A 24,360-nucleotide genomic window follows, 5' to 3' on the forward strand; every position below is an offset into this window, starting at 1 on the left:
GCGCCTCTGCCGGCTCCTTCTTTGCGTCCATCCTTTCGGGCTCCACCGACGCCGCGAATTGAAGGACAGGACGAGTCAAGAAACCAGATTTTGAGATATTTTACATAGTTCTGTGTATTTTACATACCTAGACCTCGGAGCCAGAGTATCTTGAGTCTGCTTATTTTCTGTGTAATTTAACCCTTCTAGTAGGTAGGAGATTTTACAAGTTTTACAGGTGTCACCTTTGAAAATTATTGACAAACCGAAATATAGGATCTGAGATATCAAAAGGATTAGTATACTTTGGCTCTAGACTTGAGATATACCTTCGAGATTATTTGAAAATGGGTAATTTGAGACGTATATTATCCTTCAACTCACCGATTCAATTGATTCGATTCGTATCAAGCTTCATTCGTCTCGCTTTTTCCTCCCATTTGATCAGGCTCGACTTTTACACGAATCTGCGGAATTCGCTGGTGAACGCGTCAGAAATTTCACGGCTCGCTAGCGACCAGATAGCCGTCGCGTAGAGGCTCGAGTCAAGTCTATTAATCGTGGCCGCGAGAATTATGTCTTCGGTGGTCGAAAAGGAGAAACGGGCCGAGCCGTGAATGGAAACGTTCCGGTATCTATTCTTCCATCGGTTGCACAATCGTCCCCCCTAGTCGCTGCGATCCGTTCGAATTATTACTCGGGTCCGATCGCGCGTGCACCAGCGGCCAGTTGTTACGATTGGTCAATCTCGATTCTCGGTTGCTCGCTACCTGGATCGTTAATCTCCTGCAATCCTGTCGCGAATTGAAAAGAGGCCTGCGAGGATCACGACTGGCTCGTGTGAAACGTGATGGCGACATTACACGTCACACGAACTCAAACGCGATATTGCGCTGCGAGTACCAACACGTGGCTAGTAAACTGCTCAGCTTTGTTCGGAGATCTTTATCTGTTATCGCGGTACAAGGATCTTTGTCCAAACGTTTCTGTAGAGCAAGTGTAGCGTTTGACGCTCGGCGTCTTTATTTTTCAGTCATTCATTTATTTATTCGCAGGTGAGACCTTTAGTTATTCCAAAATGAAAGCAAAGAGCATAGTAATGTAACCCAGTTGTGAAAGATGTTAACAAAATCGTAGATTATAGTAAATGGATCGGTACAGACAGAGCTTGATACCTAGTAGATAGATCTGAAGAGCTGATAGGACCTAGTGGCTAGTTCCTAAAATTCTGACGATCCTAGCAAGTAGTATCAAGGCGTTAATCGGTGAATAAGTTCTGTATAATAGTCTCAATCATAGTAATGGTAATCTCAGTAGAACTTAGGGGTCGTGAAGGTTCACAAGCAGTCTGGAATTCCACTTTGCGTAGAATCGTTCGGTTTCGTGCAACTGATTCCCATTGCGTCGGTCCAGGTTCTACAAGAACTGTTAAAGCAACGCCTTCGGGCCGTTCGTGTTCACTTTCTGGACACTCGAAGGTTACTTAGGAACTCGGCTGCGAGGTAGTTACCCGTCCTAGTGTACTATTTTCCGACGTCGGATCTTTGCACTCGGCGTCCCACGGCGCGAGGATCTTTAACGTCGCCCCGAGCTGACTCATGGAATATCTTCGGCCCCTCGCGAATGCATTTGGAAACGACGGCGAGCTGAAAGGAAAACGGTTTCGGCGCGGACTTGGCTGCTAGAATATTCCAGCTGGAATTCGTCATTTCATCGTAGCTTTCCTATAGATTCTAGGAAAATCTGTGTCGCAAATATTACACTTGTTTTTAATTCCTAAATGAAATGTCGTGTTTCCTTATCGGCGACTGATAGTAGATCTAGAGGTGGAGTCAATACCCGCGATACAGAGAGTTTCAAGGTTCTGTACATTCTAAGGGACCTCACTTTAGCTTTCCTTATTTGAGCAGTGATATTGTAGTGCTTGTGTTAAAATTACGAGGACTACAAAAGAAGTGAACTCAAAAGTTGGGAACAGAAGAAGAGGAAAAAGTAAGCTACAGTGGTTTTCAAGAACAATTAACACTCTGCTTGTGAGTAACCCAATGATTCACTGAGGTTTGCCTTCCATTTACTGCAAACTTCCTCCAAGCCTCGATCCCCTTCTCCATCCAGTAGCATCTCCATTTCACTTGGTACCCCAAGTACCAAAGTAATCAGCTCAATCGTTTCACATTACGTTCTCATTCACCCGGGTCAAAGGCTCATCAGTGCAATTCGGTCGGAACGCAAGGAATCTCTCTCCTCTGCGAAGTGACTTTCATCGATGCTTACAATCTCAGCTCTCACGTTTATAAAGTCCTCCACTTAATTTCGGTCCGAAGAATCCCAAATAACGAAAGTAATCAAGATGTCCTGGCAGATTCCATGGCTGCGTTGGGATTAGCGAGGCTATCGTTCCGAATACCTCGAGCGACGCGCTAATGGACGTCAGGGTTGGTCACTGGCAGAAAAGTCGCGAGTGAGGAGTTCACGGCCACTGCGGCACGATGATAAATAATCGTGCGTGAGAGCCTGACTCGCGTCCTTTCTCTCCTCCCTGCTCCCTCTGTCCAGCGCGCGTTGGAGGGCCAGCTCGCGTCGGCGAGCCGCTTAATGAACAGGACAGGTGAGCGCGAGCCTAAGTGGCATAAGTGAAAACGTATGAATGGCTGTAGGGGGACGACAGGGGACTGGGACTGTCTAATGGCAGCCCTCGATAAGCGACCATAAAGAAAATGGCATCCTCTTTTCGCGACCGCCGCGATTCTTGCTCGACTGGTCGCGCGAGGAGCCTTTCTCTCTGCAAGTGTCATCTGATTTTATAGTCACTTGGTCCAGGTGTGAAGGATCCTAGCCTCGATCATTGATGATAGATCGTTGATGACTCCTTCAAGGAGAAATACAGACTAGAATAAAACAGATGATGGTAATAGCGCTTCTTCTTTTTCTGTCTAATGAAGAAGAATCTAGACGTACCAGTATTATAACAGTTTTATAGATCTCAGTCTTCTCTTGGATGGACTCGTGACTCACTGTCAGTTACTGTAATTAAAGAGTAATAGAGGGATGAAGCAACGCTGCGATGGGTTTGGCTCGAGGGACCGTAGGCAAGGGATCCAAAGGTGCGTCAATGCGCGTTTCTTCGCGCACGCACGTGTCCCACCGCGTCATTAACGCCCACGCGTGCTAACTGTACGCGCAATTGAATCTCCCTTGTCTCTGTGCGCCTTATACGCGTCGACAGACACAGCTCGCCTACAAGCTTTCCGCTTCCCTTCGTCGTTCCTCTCGTGAAAGAAGGGGATTATCAGTACCACTGGGTTGTAATTAAAACGCTATTAGCCTCGGGGACGTAATGAAGGGACGATTCAAGCAGAAAATACCGCGGAGATTCAGCCTGAAATGGCGTAATTATCTTTTATTGTAGGTTCGCGGCTTTTGCTCGGTCTTTCAGAACTATTGGAAACGTCTGAACGCATGCTCGAGGCGATTCCATTAAGAGGTTACGTCAGTGTGAGGCTCTTAAACTTCTCATAGCGAGGCTTAATCAACAGGAAATGGATTTACTCATGATTCTAGTTAATCACTTCAGCGCAAGCTACTCGAGAGAAGGGATGCACCATGAAAATGTCCTCTTGCAGCTTCTGCATTCTCCTCGAACTTTCCAAGTGCATTCTTTGCATCTTTCAATCAGTATACGTCAATTTCACCGTTTGGTATTTTCAGGACGAATATCTCGACTGTATAATAGTAGATTAACACACTTTGACAGTGCATCTTTTCTGCACAGGTGGTTAAGCGACAGCCGGATTTCTAAGACGAAGGATGCACCTGGAGAAATTGCGACAGACAATTAGGAGGCTCTTACTGAGGCTTAAGGAGGCTTTCTTGGAGGAGATGCACGGTACTGAAGATCAACTGCAGCGGTGAGTAAAATTCATAAAGTGCATTCAACGCGCTTCTAAATAATAATGGAAAAAGGCGAACGAGGCCAGAGCGGGCACATTAGCGCGTTTTCAGGCTCTGGCTAGGGCTCGTGGGTGTGTAGGGAAGGCGTGGGTGCCTCTGCCATTATGTACCTGACATCGCGGCGAGCCAGTAAGCCTCGGGGAATCGGTAGTTGCGTGGAAACGAGCGAAGAGGTTTCAGCCTTTCGAATAAAAGCAAAATGCTGCTTCTAACTCTGCTTCTCGTCCATCGCTGCGTTCCAGGCTTATGTAAAGTGTCTTCTCCAAATAGTTTGCTTTCGAATGAGGAAAACATTAGCTGCTCAATCTGTAAAGATGCATCGAGGTCATAACTTCGCGAATTTATATGAGATCGATCCCCTCGTGTCCTGTGTTTTCAAGCAGTCACTTTCGTCTCCACCAAGCGGGTGGCAGTAATTCTACTGGCTTAGGATTCTTTTCAGTATCGTAGCAACATGATTCACCGAGGCTGATTTACGTGGCGGGCAACAATGGCGTCCTGTGATCGACAAAGCTCCATTAATTGAGGATAAAGGCTCGCCTAGGAGGCCCTTGAACCGTATTCTTTCGTCCCACGTGTCTACGTTAACGACCTCTAGTGAGGTCTCTCCCCTCGATCGCTGTCTATCGGATCCATGGATCGCCTCGACGAGATTCATGTAATTGTTCGCTATTACCAGTCTTTGTCCATCGATTTTAGGAAGCCTGTTGCGCAAGAGTACAAATTGATCGAGGAATGGCCCTCTATTTCGCTGCCCTTTGTCCAGCTCGATGCTCGCTGACAGCTCGTTCCCAATACTTTCGCGTTCGATCCCATTGTTGTTGTTCAGCATAGTCACTCAGTCAAATTGCTTTCCTCGCTGACTTCTGCGCCCCTCGAGAGATAAGGTAGCTGATGAACACGTAGTCACGATGATGGCCGCGATTCAGGGATTCCTAATGGTGCTGGTGAATTAACCGAGTTACGTCGATTACTTTCGCGAGCGACAGATAATCTTAATTGCATCATAGCAGGCGTGTAACTGTGCGTGTAACGCCTCGTTGCTGCCAGCTGTTCTATCCAGATCCTACTTGCAAACTCAGAGAGTAATTTGTTGTGGCAAATTCGATTCTTCTAGCCTGGCCTTTCTGCTGAAGGCCAATTGGAGCGATTTATCACGATCCGAGGAGTATCTGTCGTGGCGAGGATCTTCGTGGGATATATCACTTCTTTTGTAAAGAATTCCAAAGAGGTCTCTCAAAGGACACGAAGACTTCTCAGTGTCCCAGACACGGCTAGTCGATTTATAATCGTCGCCACGCAATCCTCTCTCCTCTTTTCTCTTTTTTCTCAGTCAGCGTTTCTGCGTGACCGTTGTGTCTGATCGCCAGAGAAAGCTCGACTCGCGGAAGCATCCAGTCTCCCTCCCATGGAATTTCAGCGACTGCATTTATGCAAGTCGGTGCATTCCCTGCCAATTAGCCCTCGTTCTTGTTAATTCCTACGAAGATCAATCTTGTCTCGATTGTCTGTGGAAGATGCAAGTGCGCCTTGATCCACTTTGCCCCAGAGAAAAACTGCCAGGCGAGAGATACCTCGACTGGACTGATTTATCGAAGGCAGGTCGAATTGCACAAGGCTCGCATGCATAATGCATCGAAAACAGGCAGCATTGTGGCGAATCAATTAAAGGGACCGTTTCGATAGTATTGTGTATGAGAGGGCAGCCTGACCGCGGCAGAAAATCCGTCGTTGCACCCTGCTGCCCTGGTCGCGAATCAACGCTGATGCATTATGCAGCGCATGGCCCTGAGTGAACCGGAACGACAATGATCCAGGGAGGATCGTAGGAGAGGTCTCGGAGAGTCGGTGCCCGTAAAGCACGTCATAGCGTATCTTGATGTAGCGCGCGTCGCGAGCAAAACGTCAGAGGTCTCGCGGTTCCGGAATGGAATTTACGAGACAGAGAGCAGGTGGTTGCGTGGCGGTGTTCCCTTGGATGCAGGACGAATCCTACTCCTTTAGGACCGAGTACTCGTCCCACATGGTTAACTTCTGGACCTGAGAGCAAGACTTAAGCTTCTCCCACAATTCTTATAGTTCTGAAAGGGTTGGACCTTTCATAAAGAAGCTAAGGCTTCCTTTTTAAGGAATCGTTCGACCAAAATAAATGAGAATAGAAGTCGGCGAGGCATTTAAAAATCCCAATGAACGACGTGGTCGCAAGTCAGACCATGAAATCGAGGGACCTCGAAGCGAGAAGAAAGTCGAGGAAGGTGTGCTCGAAGGCGTATACGGTCTGTGCAGATGCAGACGTTATTATACGGCGACAAGTGAATAATTTTACGGTGCGCCTTACTATAAATTAGAAGGCCCTGCGCTGTAGTCGCGCGGCTCATCTGCATGGCGCCGCGTCTTGCATAACCAACAAATTTGCAACCGTGGACACGCTTGGTCGCTCTCGTATCTACCTTGCCACCCTCCATCCAGGAAATTTACATATTTCCACCTCAACCTCCGCTTTGGTATCCCCTCGTGGGTGTCTACAAACGGGATTTTATTCGAGGATAAAATACTAATTGCCAAGTAGCGATGTTATCGCGATAACAATGGTGACGCAAGGAAAAGAAGTATTCAACCGTAAAAAAACGAAAGGGTAATAGAAATTCATGAGGTCGCATCGAAGAAGCAAATTAATACCGCTCGCGGGATAAAAAGATAAATGAGATTTTTAATTGGACAGTGTCGAAAGACACGGGAAAAAAAGAGGATCTCGAGACATGGGTCAGACTGGGCAAGGGAAGGAAGAAGGAAAAGGGATGGTGGACGCGTGCAGGGAGAAGCTGGGCCAGCCAGTTTCGCGTGGATGCAAGTTTGCTAAATCAACTATTCGCAGCTGTGCAGGCTTCCCAATCGTCTCACTTCACTAACCCCTTCCTCAAAAACGGACTTCCGCGAGTCTGTTAGCGGGCAAATCAGCTCTGATTAAGCAAACTCCCGTCGAGCAGCGACGTCCAGATTGCAGGGCAATTAGCTAGGAACGAGATTCTAATTGAGGAACCGATAGACTGGACGAGCACCCAATTAGTGGAACGCGAGCAAATGCTAACTAGCATCGGTTCGATCGAATTGAAAGTTCCCTGGCCATCGTTCAATTGAACAATTATGACAACCTGTTGGTCTGGTCACGAAATACATAATGGTCAGTCTTTAGCCCTTCGAGCATGAGGCTGTCGTGCTGGTTCGACCAAGTCTCGTTAACAAGAAAGCTCTTCGTTCGTGATTGTACGAGACGCTGGCAGAGGTTTCAGCGCGATTTGACAAGGCAGAACAAGGCGATCACGAACGACGCGGTGTAAGTGCCAACCAAGTATTTCCTCCTCGTTGGAGCTTCTTGTTCTAGAGCAGAAATTGTATGCAGTAGCCGACTAATCCTGCCCTGGTCGAGGAAGTTTAAGGCTGCTGTGCACGCGATGTTACGTGAGTCGTCGCCACCAAAGTTCTACCTTTTGCGGTTTTCGTCTGCGGTCTCACGCGTGGTCAAGCTTCTTGGCATTGTTAAGCTCCCTCCACGTGCGCTCTAGCGATTCACGATACTCTAGGCTCGCTGCCCGTTACCGACCTTGTACGTGCAACCAGAAGAAAGTCAATCGCGAGCTTACTGTACTGGAACTTGAACTCTAATCCCGCCTTCTGGGAAAAGGTGGGATCGCTGGGAGAATAGGTACGCCTGCTGGCGAAAGAGGATGTATTAGAAGATCATTTGATCGTGGGTCAATACTTGAAGTTTTGAGATTTATAAGAGATTTCAATTTTGTGGGAGATCTGAATTTTACGGGCGATTTGAAATTTGCAGAAAATTCGAAAAATTGTACCCTAGCTATTATCAATTTCTCCTCTACATCTCTTTGCATACCGACTCGCCTCAAACTCAAATGAAACTCTACAATCTCCTATCACAGAGATCTATAAATCTAGTATCCTCCATAGCAAGGAGGAAGCAAGCACGCACGTGCTTCATTAACATCTTCACCATGCAGCTCCATAACGTCTATCACATATGAAGCAGAGCCTAGTGAACGTGTTAAGTCGTTTCGGGGAACTACGGTTCTCTCAATCGCGGGAATTATCATTCTAACTGGCAGTTAGAGACAGAAGGTACTTGCAGGCAGCGGCCGCAAGATACTGCCTGCACGTAGATGTCTGCCTGTACACAGGCCAGCGCTGCAGCGGTGTGTCAGGTTGAATATTGTGCTGGTACAGGGGGACGTGGGCCCGTGGAACAGCTCGCATATAATGCAGTCACCGGTGGTAACTTAACTCGAGGAATAATCAAGCCTTAACGAACGTCCGTCGTGAGAGGGTTCACGTGAGCGGAGGTTAGCCAAGGTTAGTCCCCCGATCGGTCTTCTGCCGAGTGTCGCGTGTAAGCCCGAGTTAATCGCTGAAGAACGAGCACCTTCCTTCTTCACCCTTGTCCAGCCTCGCAAAGAGGATTCCGCAATCTCCTCGATTAGCGTCTTATGACGATAGGCGCTAGCTTCTTCCGATCGTTCGTCTAATTTCACAGCCCATTCCAGCGCTCGAGATTACTCCTTTCTAGAATGAACGACCAAGCACCCGATTTAGTTCTGTAACGTACGACGCTAGCAAGGCCTTGCCAACGGTTCCTCTGAATTATGTATACTGGCTAAATGAAGCTGCCAGCCGCACCTTTTCTGTTTCGTTCGTCGAACCTGCAGGAGGAACGATGACGAACGACACTGGGGATCGCTTTGGAACTGCTCGAAAATTTATCGTCCTGCACCGCTCTTATATTATTGCTTTCGCATCTTCTGCCACGGGGACAGCGTGTACTGCACTAAAAGCCTCCTTCTGTCGCCTCCTCATTGTATGCAGATTCACGTCTGCAGATTCACCGAGCGTCCTCAGATCTCGACGTGCCTACTTTGCTCCTCGATTTCGCGCAACGTTTTCCGTTAAACAGAACGTTTCAAGAAGCTGGCCAAGAAGTGGCAGCCTCCACTGAAGAATCGTTTCTCTTCCTTGGACGTTCCCTCCACAATGACGACTCGAGATTTATGACAGCCCATTGACGCACGGTAAGTCATGGACATAATCTGTGTCGGGCCAGGAGGGAACGGTCATTTCGCGTGTTCGATGATTCTCGTGCTTGTCCGCTGCCTGGGACACGCGCATTCGTTATAATGGTTTATTCATAATACGTTCCCCGACGACGTCGTCCCGCAGGCGATGTCGCGCGGCAAATTTAGACACGAGACCGCGGCGAGAATTTCTATGCGAATCACCGTTCATTTCAGTCATTTATTATTAGTGACCAGACTATTCGTCTTGTGGCGCGATTTCAGGGATATCTGTGAGAGTCGTGGCCCATTCGATCGATATTCGAAGAGGGTGAACGATATTGAGAATCACTGGCGCCCAGGAATCTGATGGTAAATTATAAGCTACAGCGTATGCCTACATGGAACGTCTAATCTGCGCAGGTGGTCGAGCAACAGTCGGATGTCCGAGACGCAGGATGCGTGGAGAAATTGCGAGAGACAATCAGAGGGTTCTTGTCCTGTTTCGGAGAGGAGATCTGGAGATGGAGTCTAGCTGCATTGGTGAGTCGAGTTCATACAGTGTATCCTAAGTCTTGAGTCATCCCATAATTAATGTTTCTGAAAATCACTTTATTCTTAGAGAAATTAATACATAGGTACTGTTACTTTTAGACACAAAAATTTAAGAGATGATTCTACACATTAAAACTATAAAATGTGAAATTAAGTAGAATTTCTTATGGGATGATTTAATAATATTTGCATGAATTGTGTTCGCTTAAGGCTTAGCTTTTCTCTAACTATTTGCAAAAATTTGCCTCTACTTTCCATTTCGAGAGGAAACACAGAAAGAGATCTCGATTCGCGTTTCACCGATGTTAGAGTTAATAGATGACCACTTGAGATCGCGATTCTTCCGACTTCGACCAAGAATGCACCGCGTTCGTTCCTATTGAAATTGCCTATCTTCCGGGAGTACTTCACATTCCGTTCGGCGAGTAATTACTTTTTGCATCGGAGGCGAATCGTTGGTCTCAAGTTTCCCATGAAAGGATCCCGCTGCTCGGGAGTGCTCGCTTGAGATAAACGTCAAGTCGAAGTACTCCTCTGTTCTCTGTAAGATATTCCTCGTAAAGTTCCTTCGCAACGGAAGTGGCGGCAAAACATTGTATCCGCCTTCGCTTTGCTAATCTGCCTTCTTTTCATAGCCAACAGCACGACTGAGTCGGCGCGAAAAAAGTTGCACATTGAAATAGCGGATTTTCTCATTCTCCTTGCGAGATGAGGATTGACCGAGGACACGGCACGAGCTGCAAATAAATCGACGAGCAGTCTTATGCTAATCCGCTTGGCGCGAGTATCTATTACGAAAGACAGGGAGGAAAAAAGGGGAAAGAAAGGGAAAGACAGCGCGAAACGGCGTGCACTCGCGACACAGAAAAGGAGCGATAACTCCTCCTAGTAGCCTGTCGCCTGAAATTTCACGCGGGAGCCACTGTACTCTTGCGGCTAGACGCTCATTAGCTCGACGGTCATAACGGCGTGTAATATCATTTCGAACGTCGTTGCTAGAGAATAGACGTCGGCACGCGGAATTGAAAGCGCTTCGTTTGCAGTCCGCGCGGGCGTAATTTATTCGAAAAACTGTACCCCGTAAATCGCGTCCCTCGAGCACTTCAAAAGATGTAATCTTATCCGTGTGACTTACTAAGCAGCGTCCTGTTACTGCTCGTTGCAACTAGTATTACTTCTCTAAGGGGACTGTCTTCGCGATAAGATACAAGGAGAATCAAACCACCATTCGAAGTTTCCGTTGCCATATCGGAGGAAATAGCGTGTAATGTTCGCGTCACCGCGCAAATTAGAATCCCTCGGCCTCTAAGGAATTAGCTTCTCCCTGGTTTTTTTCGCGCGGCCCTGAGTCGCGTCTATCTGCGTTTGGAGGATGTTAAGCAGCGTGCTTGCATTTATAACTATCTGACACCGTCGTTCATCACCGTCTCGGTACTTCCGTCTCGAGGACGTTAAAACAGCGAATGCAAACAGTCTCGTCCCTTATCGCGAATTTTCATCGCGTGTCACGTCCCATTTCCGACGCGTCTAGACAATGGCCTGTAAATCTGCGGGGGAACCGTGAAACGGTCCTTCGTGTCTAAGGATCATCGGATTAGCTCGCGCCTGTGCTAGCTGGCCCTTCGATCACCTGGTCGATTATCGAGTCAGTGCTCCCTAGAGAATCCTGATCGTAAGTTATCGGACGTACATTGTAAATGATGGTATTCATTGGCAGAAAAAGAAGTCTGAGTTAGAGTCATAGACTGTAGAGATCTTAGAACGTTTTGCATAATTTGATACAAAATAGTCGACAATAGGTATCAGGAATTTTTAGAAATGATTCTATGTGGCAAGATAAGAGGAAAATCAAGAATGTTGAAATTGGATTTAGAACTGTCTAACTTGAGAACTTATTCTACTGATATCAGGCTCACCTGTCTGATACTCAGCGTCAGTAGAATAAGTCTGTAGTCAGACACAGTTCTCCTCGCATTTTAAGGGTATTTTCCACAATTAATAACTCATTCTTAATTTTTATTTTATTTTGGTATGTAGAATCATTTCAAATTTCTATTCCTTCTTATCAAATACCTTGTATTTGATAGCCCTTTATATAAGGTACTCCAAATACGATTCCAAGCAAATAGAAACTCTAGAAGCTGAAAATTTCCGTACTTTGAATATTCCTCATCAGTCTGAAGAAACTTTCTTCTTACTGAAAAGTCTATTATATCCTCAACACTATATGCACAACGTCGCGCACCTATTCAGGCATCGAACAAAAATAGAAATAACACAGTGCTTAGCGTGTGAGGGCATGTCTGGCGTGTACGAGGCGGGACTATCGATAGCTGGCTGACAGTTGACCCTGTGGGGTCAGCGCGAGTAGGCGAGGCTCCGAGCGGAAAAGGAAGTCGTGACTCTGTGCCTTCCTCTTCCACCCCAGAGGATCGATTTTTACCCTCGTTTTGTTTCTCTACCTTTTTTTTCTTGCGGCAAATGGAAGCGGCACCGCGCTAGATCGATTTCGGCTTGGGGTTCCCGCGGTTTGTTCAGGTGATCGGAACTCGGTTCAAGTTACTGCGTAGAGAGGAGGAGAGTATTGTTGCAGTCGGTAGGCGTAGGATCGAGTAGACCAGTAGACTGCTCTGTAGGCGTTTCAGACTCTCAGAGAGATTTAAAGAGCACTCTGCTTCGGTCCCTGGCATAGTAAGAATCGACGCGTTTAAGGGTACCTATCCACTTCAGACTGAAACTATCGTGAGTCGATATTTTGACGCACGATTTCGTTGCGATCATACATCTGTCTTCGTTGTTTGTACCTGGGAAAACAAAGAAGAATATATGATCGCGATGAAATCGTGCGTCAAAATATCGCTCGCGTGCATTGGTCCTAAACGACGTTCGTCGAGACGTCGTTAATTTCCCCTGGTTCGAGCAGTTTAACCCGAGGTACTCGTAAGAGGCTTACGCGATAAGGGCCCTCGACGGGACGACATTCTTTTCGCCACCACCTGTCAGGACCTCACCAGGTCAGGTGTAATTCTGAAATAAGAGCCACGCTGGCGTCCCATTAAGATGACGGGCATGTCTGCGTCGACGCGAGTCCCCATTCACGCCAGACGGACATCGTTAATCTTACGTGAGGTCCCCTGCTAGCCAGGAGCAACTCGGTGGCCAGAGTTTCTGGTAGCCAGCGGGCTGGCAGTTCGAGAAAACCATTAAAAACGATAACTGGACCTCATCCTGTCCGATTGGGATCTACCACATTCCCTGAGATTGTAACGTCGTTCCTTTCTCTCGGGGTAGAGATTGTTGAAAGCTCGCAGGTGCATCCAGGGACTCTCCCACAGACCTGAACCTTTCCCCAGTCGTGTCTAAAAAATTGTACAATTTCTTTGGATTCTCGTCCTGCTGATAATCGACGTGGATACCATTTCTTTGCTGTAGGTAAATTTCTAAAGGGACCTGGTGGGTCGAGTACTTCACTTGGTCTAATATTTCAGATAGGAATACATGGGAGCAGTATTTTAAGTAGACAGTGTGCACAGGTACTTTTTAAATATTTCAGAGTAAGGGTAAACGTTGCGGGGGATCATGCCTTGGTGTGCAATTTGATTCTTAGTGTCGCAAGACTGACATAAGTCAAGATTCATAGGGAATGATTCGAGGAATATCCGGCTTAGATCAAAGTAACTAAATACTAGGGTTTAGTAGATGCCACATTTCCGTCAACATGACACAGCCTTCTGCCAACGCTTATTCATCAGCGATTCACTCTCAGGCTAACGCCAGCAGCGTTCCATCACCTTTATTTTCCTTTATAATGACACAGACTCAACGCGAGCTTGTCTCTTCGAAGATATAAAACAATAGCAAGGAAACCTGAAGACGTTTCCACTGTGCTTTGCCACTGGCCAGCGTTATAACACTTGGCAGTGAGCATGGTGCAGCTGTTAGCTTCGTCAGACCCTCCTTGATTACTCTGCTCCTCCAAATCGTTTACTGCGGTTCTGTATCCAGGTTAACAGTTTCTTGACCATTACAGTAACATCGTGGCACCGTTCTTGCATCAATTAGGTGATTCTTTAGAGAAAAATTCACGGCTCCCCTTTATGGACGATCGCTCGTCAACGTCACTTTAATATCCTAAAGAGAGGCTTGCAGGAGGGTCGCCCCGAATTACGACTGAGGCTAGCGCACGCCTTTAAAGCTTTCGCGATAACTAATGGCTGTGAGGCATAAATAGTGGGCCGATAGGAATGGCTCCAGTCACGATGGACTCTGAGGAGCTCGTAAACGCGTGCCTGCATGGTTTTACTTTGAATTATCGAGCGACTTCGTTAAAAGGCGAGCAACAGTAGATTCTTCATTGAAACGTTCTTCTCGGCTCGTTGGTTAACGCTCTTGAAACTTCTTCGCGCTCTTAGAAGCCTTTTGTGCTCCTGCAGCCTTGATAAGTCAGTCATCTCGTGGGCATAAGTGTCTAGCGGTGATAGATCCAACAGTTTGATGTGAATTCTTGAGACACGTGGTCCACAGAGGACTCTGAACCTGAGATCTGGAACTGGGACAAGTGGTAACGCGATCTGCATTGACCATTACCGAATCAAACGATCGTGGGATTCGCGGAGAAATCTGGCTAGGAAATCGAAGACCTTCGCGCGATCTGTCACGCCTCGATGGGGAAAAACTCGATACATTATCCTCGGCAGTGTCGTGACTGCTCGAGCAAAAAAGGCAGCTACTGCTTATGCAAATGCAGGGGACTTAGTCGTTTTGAAAAAGTGAACGCTACTCGACGCTGACATAGCAACGCGTGGTCGCTCCGAGCGCAATCGTCGTGCTGAGTTCTCCAAAGATTTGACTCACGCCTTTCACTGGATCTCGTGAAAGGGAATTATTCACAAAAATTTCGATTTGAGCTTACTATTCCTTCTCATCCAACAAGTAAACATGTAGTTCAGAGCTCAAGATTTGGTCCCTGGTTGGTTCTAAGGACCATCTCCTGAACCCTAAACATCGTTTCTCTATTTCTGAGATTTCTAGGCAATTCTCGGGACACTCTGGCTCACAAAAGTCTCGTTTGAGTTTAGTACTCCTTTCCATTCAAAAAATGAACAGACTCCACCTCGAAAAATGGATATCTGAGGATCCCCAGGATTCTTGGCGCTGTAGTACCAGCAATATCGCAAGTTTATCGTGTCTTCATTGATTGTGCAGTTTCCAGAGGGTTTTAACGATCGACAGACGTTAACCCACTTCCTTCCCCGTGAGGAGGATGGGTCCAGAGGTGGACCATAAATCAGCGTATTTCGGTATCGCGGAAGCCACCAGTGGACCGGTATTAATACACCCTAAGTTTGTGCCTCGTGTCGCACTTTGTCGGACATCTACGTATTCGCATAATGCACTTGCACATGTGCACTGGCAACAAGAGCCCCGTACATTCGTGCTGGCCAAATTTGATACGCGGCCAAGTTGGGTCAGGCTAGGAAACTGACTCACTCGTAGGAGGTGGAAAGGAGCCTGGATATACGAGAAACGTCATCTGGGGATCATTTGATGAGCGAGTTGATGGAGGAACTTCCCTCGACAGGTGGCACCGAGAAGGGTTGCTCGAGATAATTATAGAAGGCAATTGGAGCGAGTCGTCTCGTCTACTGTGTGACTTCTTTGTAGAAGTTTTTCTCTTTTTTCATTTCCATTTTAAGCTGCTAAAGTTACGTTTACTTTAGACATCTTTTGGTTGGACAATCGAGTTGATCAGTCTGAAGCCAGATATTTCAACCAAGTTGAAACGATCTCTCACCGTTCAGCAGGAAATAGTTCATTTATCTATTTTTGATTGAATAATTTCATCGACTGACTGAAAATTGCTTAATATAATCGCAGTTTACGAAGTACGTCATTGATAAGTGATTTTCCTTCGAGATTATGAAAGAGTTTGAGAAATTAATAACACTTAATCTTGTTTTATGCAGAATACATCACAAGTAGATGCTGAAACCTTTGCGTTCAGAGTTCAACCTTCTCTACTGATTGCTACAGTCTTGTTCCTTTCTCTCCCCATTTCCTGCGAGATTTTAATCGCACAGCTTCTGTCGATCGACGCTGAGACGCGTTTCCTTGATAAGCTAGAAATTACTCGATATAATGGCTTAATAGCATCGTCCAAGGCAGCTCGTAAACGGAGTCGGGATTGCTCGCATTCCACGTGTCGCGCGCTATCAGAAAAACCCAATGTATCCTATTAAATTTATAGCTTTCCTCGCGGACTGACCCTTAGTGGACCTCAGGCTTGGTACATTTATTACAATCAGTCCCTGCTCGCGATTGGCTTCGCTGATCGCGTGGGTGTGCGGGTAAGCGATATTCCGAGCGATCCCTGCCCAGATAAAATACACTTTAGAAACTACTCTGTTCTTTGGCACGCAATTAACATTTTCGCGTCCAGAAATACGTCGAGAGTATTATCGTCGACGCGACAGAAATTAGGAATTTCACGGGACTTAGAAGATTGATCAAATACCAGATAGAAACTTTGTCGTAGATTAGTTCTCAAGTCTTGCAGTTACAAAAACCTGTATAAAAGTTGGTGTGAGAATTTTATTGCTCAGTATTTGATCAATTTCTGGAGTCGCTGTATAGAGTCGTTGAATTTTTTGGCTGCTCGCCAGCCTGCACTTTTTTAGCCCTGCTTTTACTCGCGAGAAGACAGTTTACGGCCGCAATCAAGCCCGCTGAAAGTGTCAGCTGACGGGGGACAGTCAAAGATTGCGTCGCGAGCGACTTATGAAATACTCGCGGTCGTTTATCACGTCGCCGCGCTGAGCCCTCGCGAGGCTCGTTGTCTCGCCTCTACTGACAGAAATACGCGAACTGGATGATCGTAAAGCGCGTCGAACCTGCGGACAAGTCTATTTGAATCGCGCCTCGTGAGAGGCTGACAAAGGCGATTCTACAAGAGCGATCTCTCCTTGAGGAATCAATCAGCGCGTTCCAAGGATCCGGGAGTACGATCGCATACTCGCGGCAGAGGGATCGATTTAGTAAGAACGACGATTGGCAAAAAGCCGACAATACGATCGTGCGCGTACGCGACCCGCCGATTCCCACCGACAGTCAGCGAGAATTTATGCTAATTCCGCTTGGCAGGATCGAACGGTAATTGCGGCGAAATGCAAATTGCACCCGCGGCGTTATTGCGCTTCTGCATCGACAATTACGCGGCCCGCTTATTGCGATTTATACCGCGGCAGATTTTCGAGTGGCGAGTCTTTAACGAAGGTGGCCCATATTTTTTCGAGGCTCTAACTTTTTGGTTCCTTTTGAAGTGTACCGTGGCCTCGGCTCCGTGCTTCTCTGGTTTGGAGTTCGAAGGAGGCATTTACAAGCGTTCGTTGACCGATCGGGGTAAAAACCGACGCGAAAGAGTCGACGGATGCTCGGTCGGATCGCCTAGGAATGTAGCTCAATCTAATCCGCGTCGCGCGGTTCGCGTCCAGGAGGAATGCGATAGATCCATCAGGAGTAATTGATTCATTAAGATCGCTAAGGTTTAATGACTCGATCAGGACGGGGCATTCGTCACTGAAAATCTATAGCCGTCTTGTTGCGCCTGGGACACTCGTGACCCCTCTCGCGAAGTTCGAAGTCGAGTCGAAGGACGCGAAGTTTCTTCTACTCCCTGTTTTCCATGCGTAGAAGATTAATTAAGGAGTCTGTGGAACTGCAGAGCGTGAATAGAGGCGTGTCGTAGCGCAATCTCTATTAGCAACAAAAACGGAATTCATTACCCACGACACGCATACAGTCTGCAGTAGCCACGCGCAATCAGTGAGACCCGAGCATTGTGACTTCAGGAACCCTTTATCCAGCTTTTGTCGTTGATACATTCACGAATAACTGCCCTGCGTACCTTCCTCTACCTCGCGTGATTTATCGCAGAAATCGTTTTCCATGCTGTTACGACAACCCGCCTCAGACCAGGCACTTTCAATGAAATGCCATTAGCGGCTAATTGACCGTCTCTCGCTGAAGAAATTCCAGTAGCGATGCTTCTGTCTTCGTGTTTATTGCGTCAGGCGGGCATGTTCAAATCCACCATAGTTCATTCTATAATTAACACTAGAATAAAGACTTTGGAAGTCTGTAAAATGCAGATTTGAATAGTCGGAAATTTGAATATTTAAATTTTTGAACTTTTGAATGTTTGAATATTTAAATATTTGAATATTTGAAAATTTAAAAATTTGAAAATTCCAATATATGAAGAATTTCTGTATAACAGTACCATTTCAGTACCCTCCTGCCACACTCACTATCACGACGCTGCATCGAAAATGAGGTTCGTCCACGCTAAAGGGAAACAAGGGAAAATAGGCGTATCAACAGAGCTCTCTATAATCGCGAAATAAAACGGCGCAGCAAAGTATCGGGTTGCTCGAAGCTCGCGTTTAAAGGTAACACAATGCCGACTACCGGTTCGCGAAATGAAGGTCCATGAGAACGCCCTTTGTCGGCGAGTCTTTCCTCAAAGAGAAAACGACCGCGCCACCTCGATCTCTTCCCGTTTCCACGGGCTTTGCCTCTCGAGGAGTTCGATCCACGCGATCCTTGGATCGCTTAACCGTCCTCGGGGTCTCGAGAGGTCGACTCCAAACGTCTCATTCTCGAGAAAGTGTGAGGGGACGTTATGCTCGTGCATCGACGACAATCAAGCATAATGCGAAGGTAGGGGAACCAATAATCTTCCTGGATCAATTTCGTGCATAAATATAGTCTTGCTCGGTTAACGCGTCGCGATGGGGGACCACCGTGAAAGAGGGCGCGTGTCGTCCGTCCAATTACGCTGGTCCCGGAAGGGTGGGTCGATGCCCATGAATACCATAGTCGATGCACGTGAACCTGATCCCTAGTCGAGCGTTGACTCCATGCTGTCTCGGACGAGCCGCAGAAGAAACGCTAATTACGCGAGCCAGTCGAAACGAAATCGGCGAGCAAGAAACGATCGTTGACTCTGATAAGTTCTGACACTCGATCATAGGCGCGTATGCGATCGTCGAACAAAGAACATTGGCATTCCATCGAGCACGTGGAGTACGTACTCGTTTTCCATGACACTAATGGGCAGGTCCGAGAGTCGAGGAATTTGAGACTCTTTCTTTCTGCCTCGCGATAGATAAGCTGGGCTCGAGTTAGTCATCGAATTCGCGAGCATCGATAACGTCGGGGCTTATTACCCAGCTGCGGGACAGAAATTTCTCGACGTGTCTAACAAAGTCTCAAATCGAGCCGAGATATTCTGATATCGGCGACAGTTTGTTGAGTAAATCATGCTGGGACATACCACGACTAGGTTCCGCGATAATAAATTTCCTGCAATATAGTTTACAAGATTAATGGTACTTTCTGTTTGAAGATAAAGTCCTCTTTGGAAGTTTACAGCATCCATCAGAAGCGAAGCGTGAATCTTTCTACGCGTGCTTGTATTCAGAATTTATCTATGGTGTTTGTATTCAGTTTGTCGATCGAAATTATTTCTGTCTTAAGTCAGCTGAGATGGAATGTCATACATCAATTGAATCTCGGTGAGCTTGAGAACAGTACAAGTGCAAAATCAATCATTTTCAAATAATCTCAAAACTAACAACTGATTAAGGAAATAAGTGGACCTCTTACAGTGACTTTGGAGTCCACATATAGAAAATACACAGAACTGCACTTTGGAACCAAGTGCCTCAAAATTGTGATTGTTGGACTTGTACTGGACTTGCACTGGACTTGCACTCATACTGCGATTTTCTCTCTTGAAACGCTTGACCCTGTCGCGACCGAATGAATCACGGGAAATGATTCGGCGAATTATCGCGGAAGAATCGAGGATTGACTCACGTAGAAGGAGAGCTCGACGCGGTGCGAGTGCTTGGGCACGCAGGTGAGCGCTTCCGACCTACAGCATCCGGTGTCGTCCGAGCACCTGTGCAGGATGGCGCAGTGGGGCACGTAGGTGGTCGATGGACTCGGGTACACGTCGCGAACTGGAATCACCCTCGGTCGGGGCCACTGGCAGCTACCCTCTCGAGACACTTTGATCGCGTGCTGAAGGGCCTCTCGGATCTCCGCGGCTGAAACAACACACAGAATTCACTTTTATGAGATTATCTCTGAAAGCAAGCCAACGATAACCCTTCCACACTTTACGATCGCTGGTTTGGGATTTTATATGTTTAGACTATTGCCTGGAAATTTTATATTTAGAAAGTATTCGGGGCTCCTGCTGGCAACTCCCATCGAAGTGTCTTTAATTTAATTACAAGATCAGTCGATTACAGAGTCTGTCTTGTGGCTGTCGATATATACAGAGAACTCGATAGCCTCGATTCTCTTTTCTAATGGCCCACTATCTAGAAACGATACCATTTTCTATAGCGCTGGGAGTGTCTCATGAGCAATTATAATAATTAATAGACTTGGAAAATCGGAGACCCATGATCTACGACGTCGGGTGACATAAGTCACGCAAGCTTTCTATTGATTCAGCGTGGATACCTAATCGCTTTCTACGCGTTTCACAGGACGTCGATAATTATGCCGCGGCCATCGCTCGCGGTGCAATTTGTATGTACGGCTCCTCTGGAGAAACTACATTGTGTGTAGCTGGAAATCAATAAATCCTCGCGGCGAGCAGCCGCCGTTTGAAATGCCAGGAGGAATCTGCGGACGCTAATGTGCGTTCTTTCGGCCGATCGAGCCTCGATATTAAGATATAAACGCGGTAATCGCGGCAATAAATAAAGAGCCAGTCACGGCGACACGGCGATTACGATCGTTCAGTCTCGACTCGCGATTCGACGAGATCCGACGAGGGGATTCGCGAGTCATGTCGCGTCGCGACGAACCGCGATATTTTTAACTGAGCCTCGCAATCGAGTTTCCTGGATGGCGTTCTAGATGGTTATAAATTAGAAGTTGATGGGATGCCCGTGAGTGTCGGGGAATCGCGTCGTCGGGGTTAATCGGGCCAAGTTCGCCGCGAGCTGAGACGTCGCGAGCACTTTGTGACTAATCGAAAATTATTGCGAGCAATGAGCGATCCCGGAGGCGATCGCCTATCAAAGTATCGTTTATCAGTCGGCGCATCCTGGATGAATTTATTGGCTGGCCGCGAAAGAGATTGCGAATTGATCGTTGTAAGAAAGACGAGATGAGATGGTTTCGCGGAAGGGACATTGAAGAAGTGTTATGTAATGTAGATACTGGGTGCTCTTAAAAAGTGTGATATAAATGTAGCAGGATATTAGGTGTAATTGGGTTTAATAAAATTTGTGAATAAACTGATAATTGTTAGAGAGGAGACGCGACGCGTGGCACAGAAGCGCGACGAAACCGATTTAAGGGAGAAGTTTCGGAAATGTCCCTAGAGTTATTCTGTGGGTTAATCTTCATTGGAGATCTGGCTATGCTAATTTCTGACGTAGGCGTTACCCTCGCCACAGCTTCAGCGACACGAGATCATATCGACGCGTTTACAATGGAGGCACGACCGTCAGGGATCCTGAAGTATGCGCGCCCGCTCACTGAACATCCCGTATTCAAACGTATTCCAGAATCTATTAGAGGAGAAAGGGATTAGAGTGTCCGTTACTTTCGACTTGGTGGATTGATCGTTTGAAGTGAGAAACTACTTGGAAGTTAGTGAAATTTGATAGATATATGAGAATGATAATTGATAGTAATTAATAATGAGTAACAGGCGAAACTTTATTAATAATATATGCAGCTAGAATTTCTGAGAGGTCTTCAGTAGGTTTATATAACTTGAGTAAACAATCAATCAGGTGTAATTATATTATCATGATGCCTTGGAGGGGTATAAGTAGAGCACTGTGATCTTTAAGTCCTCAGATCTCTTTTTGACTTCGTCGTGAAAGGAGAGATCCTGAGTCCCAGTTTGGGTCAGCACCCTAAGGGTACCAGTACCATATTCAAGGGTAGCTGAATAAGGAGAAAAGGGGTAAAAGGATAGGAAACCTCTGAAGCTTTGGTGAGAATAGTATCTACTTTTCAATATTAACATAATCATAGTTCCATGACCCATACCTGGGTCAGGAAAAATTTACCCTCTGTAATTTCCAAATAATTCCAAGAAAAGACCACGTTTCTACAATCACAAAATACAGTTAAAACGTAATCAGTAATTAGATTGCTCGGGAGCTCGCGAAAGGAAATGGAAGGTGCACAAGTAGGCGTCGTATTCGAGCCGCGACAAATTGATTTAAACGCGTCGGCACGAATTAACGTCGGAGATCATATGCAGGGCGCACACGTGCGAGCTACCCAGTGTGGGACACGGGAGAGTTCGCAGGGAGGGCGGCTGAAATTGCCGCAATCACGGTGGCTACGGCGCAATCGTCGTCATTAATTTGCATATTAATAGCTTGCTCAGTATTCCGTTCTCTGCTCCGCTACGCGATCGAGGGTCGATCCTCGCGAGACCTAAGGAGCTGATCGAAAAGGAAGAGCCAGTAGTCTCAGCCAGATTATGCAATCGCGTCACTTGGAAAGGTGCAACGCCTTCGCTAGTAGCCATTCAATTCGCAGTCATTTCATTCCGTCATCGCGACAGGTACTCCACACAAATCCTGTACAGGATGCTCCAAGCTTTTTGACACAGTTCGATCGTTAAGACTTTCGAGTCAGGACCCTATTAATTTCTAGCAAAAAGCATTTAACGAACCAGTCCATAATTACACGCGCGATATTTACGTTCAAGGCATAATTAGTGGCAAGGTGGATCGCGTTGACGAGGCCTGGACCACCCTCGTCGATTTAACGACGATTAATAACGGTGGCGGGGTCGCACGATGAGAGTACCACGGCTTGCATAAATCGACAGGAAGGTATCTCGATTACAGCCTCGCAAGAATTCGCATACGATCTTTCGATCGAGTCGCCGAACTTACTCTTTCCGTTCTTGTTGTACTGCTGCATGTTGCCCCTGGTTTCTTTGACGCTCTCTCGAGTGCCTAGAGACTGCCACTTGTGGACACTGTGCGCTGACATGGGTGGATAGTCGTTCTTCGATTGGTACCCGTTGTACTGAGCCCCTGTGCTGCCATCATATGCTCTGGGGTCCCTGTAATCGTAATTTTGGGTGACCACAGGCCTCGACGTCGTGGTGGTGGTCGTGGTAGTCGTGGTGGTGGTCGTCGTCGCTGGCGTGGCTGGAGTCTCGCCCTCGTCGTCGTCCTCCGTGTAGTCCTGAATGACAGAAGAAATCTGGATGAGTTACGACCGAAAGGACGATGGAGCCTTGTCTAGACACACTACCCTCGATCGCTAAAAGACGTAAAATATCGCTCACGCGCGTTTGCGAGCAAAAAGGTGGAACGATTAGTGAGAAGAGGCATCGCATAAATTTACCCCTGTTGTTATCGTTTTTCGATCGTGGGTGGCCAACTGTTCTGCTTCCAAACCCTCGATCCTCTGTCGCAGATAAAGTTAATAAGTGAATTTACATCTGACCAGGCACCTTATGAGACGACCTGCTTAGAAAGAGGACGTAGACCTACTTAGTCACCGTTTGTAGCATCTGGAACCCTTTCATCTCGAGCCGCTTAATAGAAACAATCCTAGCGATTGCGTGCATGGATACACTGACACGTATCGGAGAGGTTCTCTGGATCAGAGGTTCCCAAACTTGTTTAACTTGCACCCTCTTTTTAGGAAAGAATCATTCAGTGACTCCCTAGAGATCTAGCTTTTCTAAAGAAATAATAAGAGGCAGAAAGAGGCACTGAAAAATTTGCCCCCTTTTTTCACTATATTTTTACCTATATTCCACAGCATAGTACTAAAGAAAGACATTGTTGTAAATAACACAGTCATCCCCTTTTTATTCAACTATTTTTATTTAACTCCCCCCAGATGCATTCGAGGCTACTACCACCTTCTGGACCGATCCAAAGCCGCCCAGAGGGTGGTATCCCCCACTTTGGGATTCCTCAGTGCCTCGAAATTTTGAGTTCATTCCTGATCCAGCCTCTTGTCACAGTCTTCGCGAACACTCGCTGCCTCGGGCATCTACCAGCTGCGTCTGTCGCTTCTTTTTCGCGTGCCTCTCGCGATCCTCTCAAATTCTCGCCGCGATCGCAGCGCAAGAAAAACACTTCTCTGACCTACTCGAGCTTCAAAACCGCCTCGACATTATTTGCTCGCTCTTTCGACTGCAAGTCATGAATCTTCTACAGGATTTCGGTCTGCTCGATATTATTAATGCGCCTTAAGTGTTGTTATTATTCGCCGATAGAGGCGAGGGGTAATTGAATAGAAACCATTGAACGCTCGACTGACCATCTATTTTTCTTTATCTCCTATCTGCTATCGCGCATCGAAGCCGCGGGGGGAGGCTCAATATAATTTATCGTGGGACGGACAAAGGGTGGCTGGAATTGACTTGTTCTCCACTCACAATACTGCCAATTACTCGAAATGTAACATATTGTAAGTTGTGTAACACCGCGCTCGCGATCGAATAGCACTTGGAATCGATAAACGCCTCGTTTACCGTGGGGAACCTTGCGCGAGCAGTGGAAAAAGACTGATCCAAGCACAGTCTGAAAGGTCGTAGAATAATAGTCAGCTGTTACTGGAGTTGTGGCAGCTTCTGCTTCTTATCTGAATACTTCTTCTCGAGAATAATTCATATCGAAGGGGACTCGATCGTTTTGAATTTTATAGGCGCAGGATATTTTGAGAGGCTTTTGTATCGATAATATATTAGAGGTTCAGGCCCATAAAGCTCGTTCACAGGAGAATCTCTCAT

The 24,360-nt window shown here is 46.8% G+C and overlaps 1 protein-coding gene and 1 long non-coding RNA gene across 6 annotated transcripts in view; one reads left to right on the forward strand and one right to left on the reverse strand.

Annotated features, from left to right (window-relative positions):
• LOC143182227 (uncharacterized) overlaps positions 1-24,360 on the reverse strand; it is a 59,039-nt gene that overhangs the window by 10,336 nt on the left and 24,343 nt on the right. For both annotated transcript variants that reach the window (XM_076383116.1, XM_076383115.1), the window contains 2 exons: positions 22,499-22,796; positions 19,428-19,660 (listed from right to left, as the gene is read on the reverse strand). In XM_076383116.1, the coding sequence (XP_076239231.1) occupies positions 19,428-19,660; positions 22,499-22,796 (531 nt within the window). The remainder of the gene's footprint in view (positions 1-19,427; positions 19,661-22,498; positions 22,797-24,360) is intronic.
• LOC143182235 (uncharacterized) overlaps positions 3,768-24,360 on the forward strand; it is a 66,912-nt gene continuing 46,319 nt past the window's right edge. The window contains exons 1-2 of one of the 4 annotated variants that reach the window (XR_013002411.1): positions 3,768-3,887; positions 9,417-9,536. This is a non-coding gene — a long non-coding RNA (uncharacterized LOC143182235). Of the gene's footprint in view, positions 3,888-7,531; positions 7,613-9,413; positions 9,537-24,360 lie in introns of those variants that run through there. The other 3 variants (XR_013002410.1, XR_013002413.1, XR_013002412.1) reach the window with 3 other exon arrangements.

The sequence above is a fragment of the Calliopsis andreniformis genome, chromosome 8 (genome assembly GCF_051401765.1).
Source record: "Calliopsis andreniformis isolate RMS-2024a chromosome 8, iyCalAndr_principal, whole genome shotgun sequence".
NCBI lineage: Eukaryota > Metazoa > Arthropoda > Insecta > Hymenoptera > Andrenidae > Calliopsis > Calliopsis andreniformis.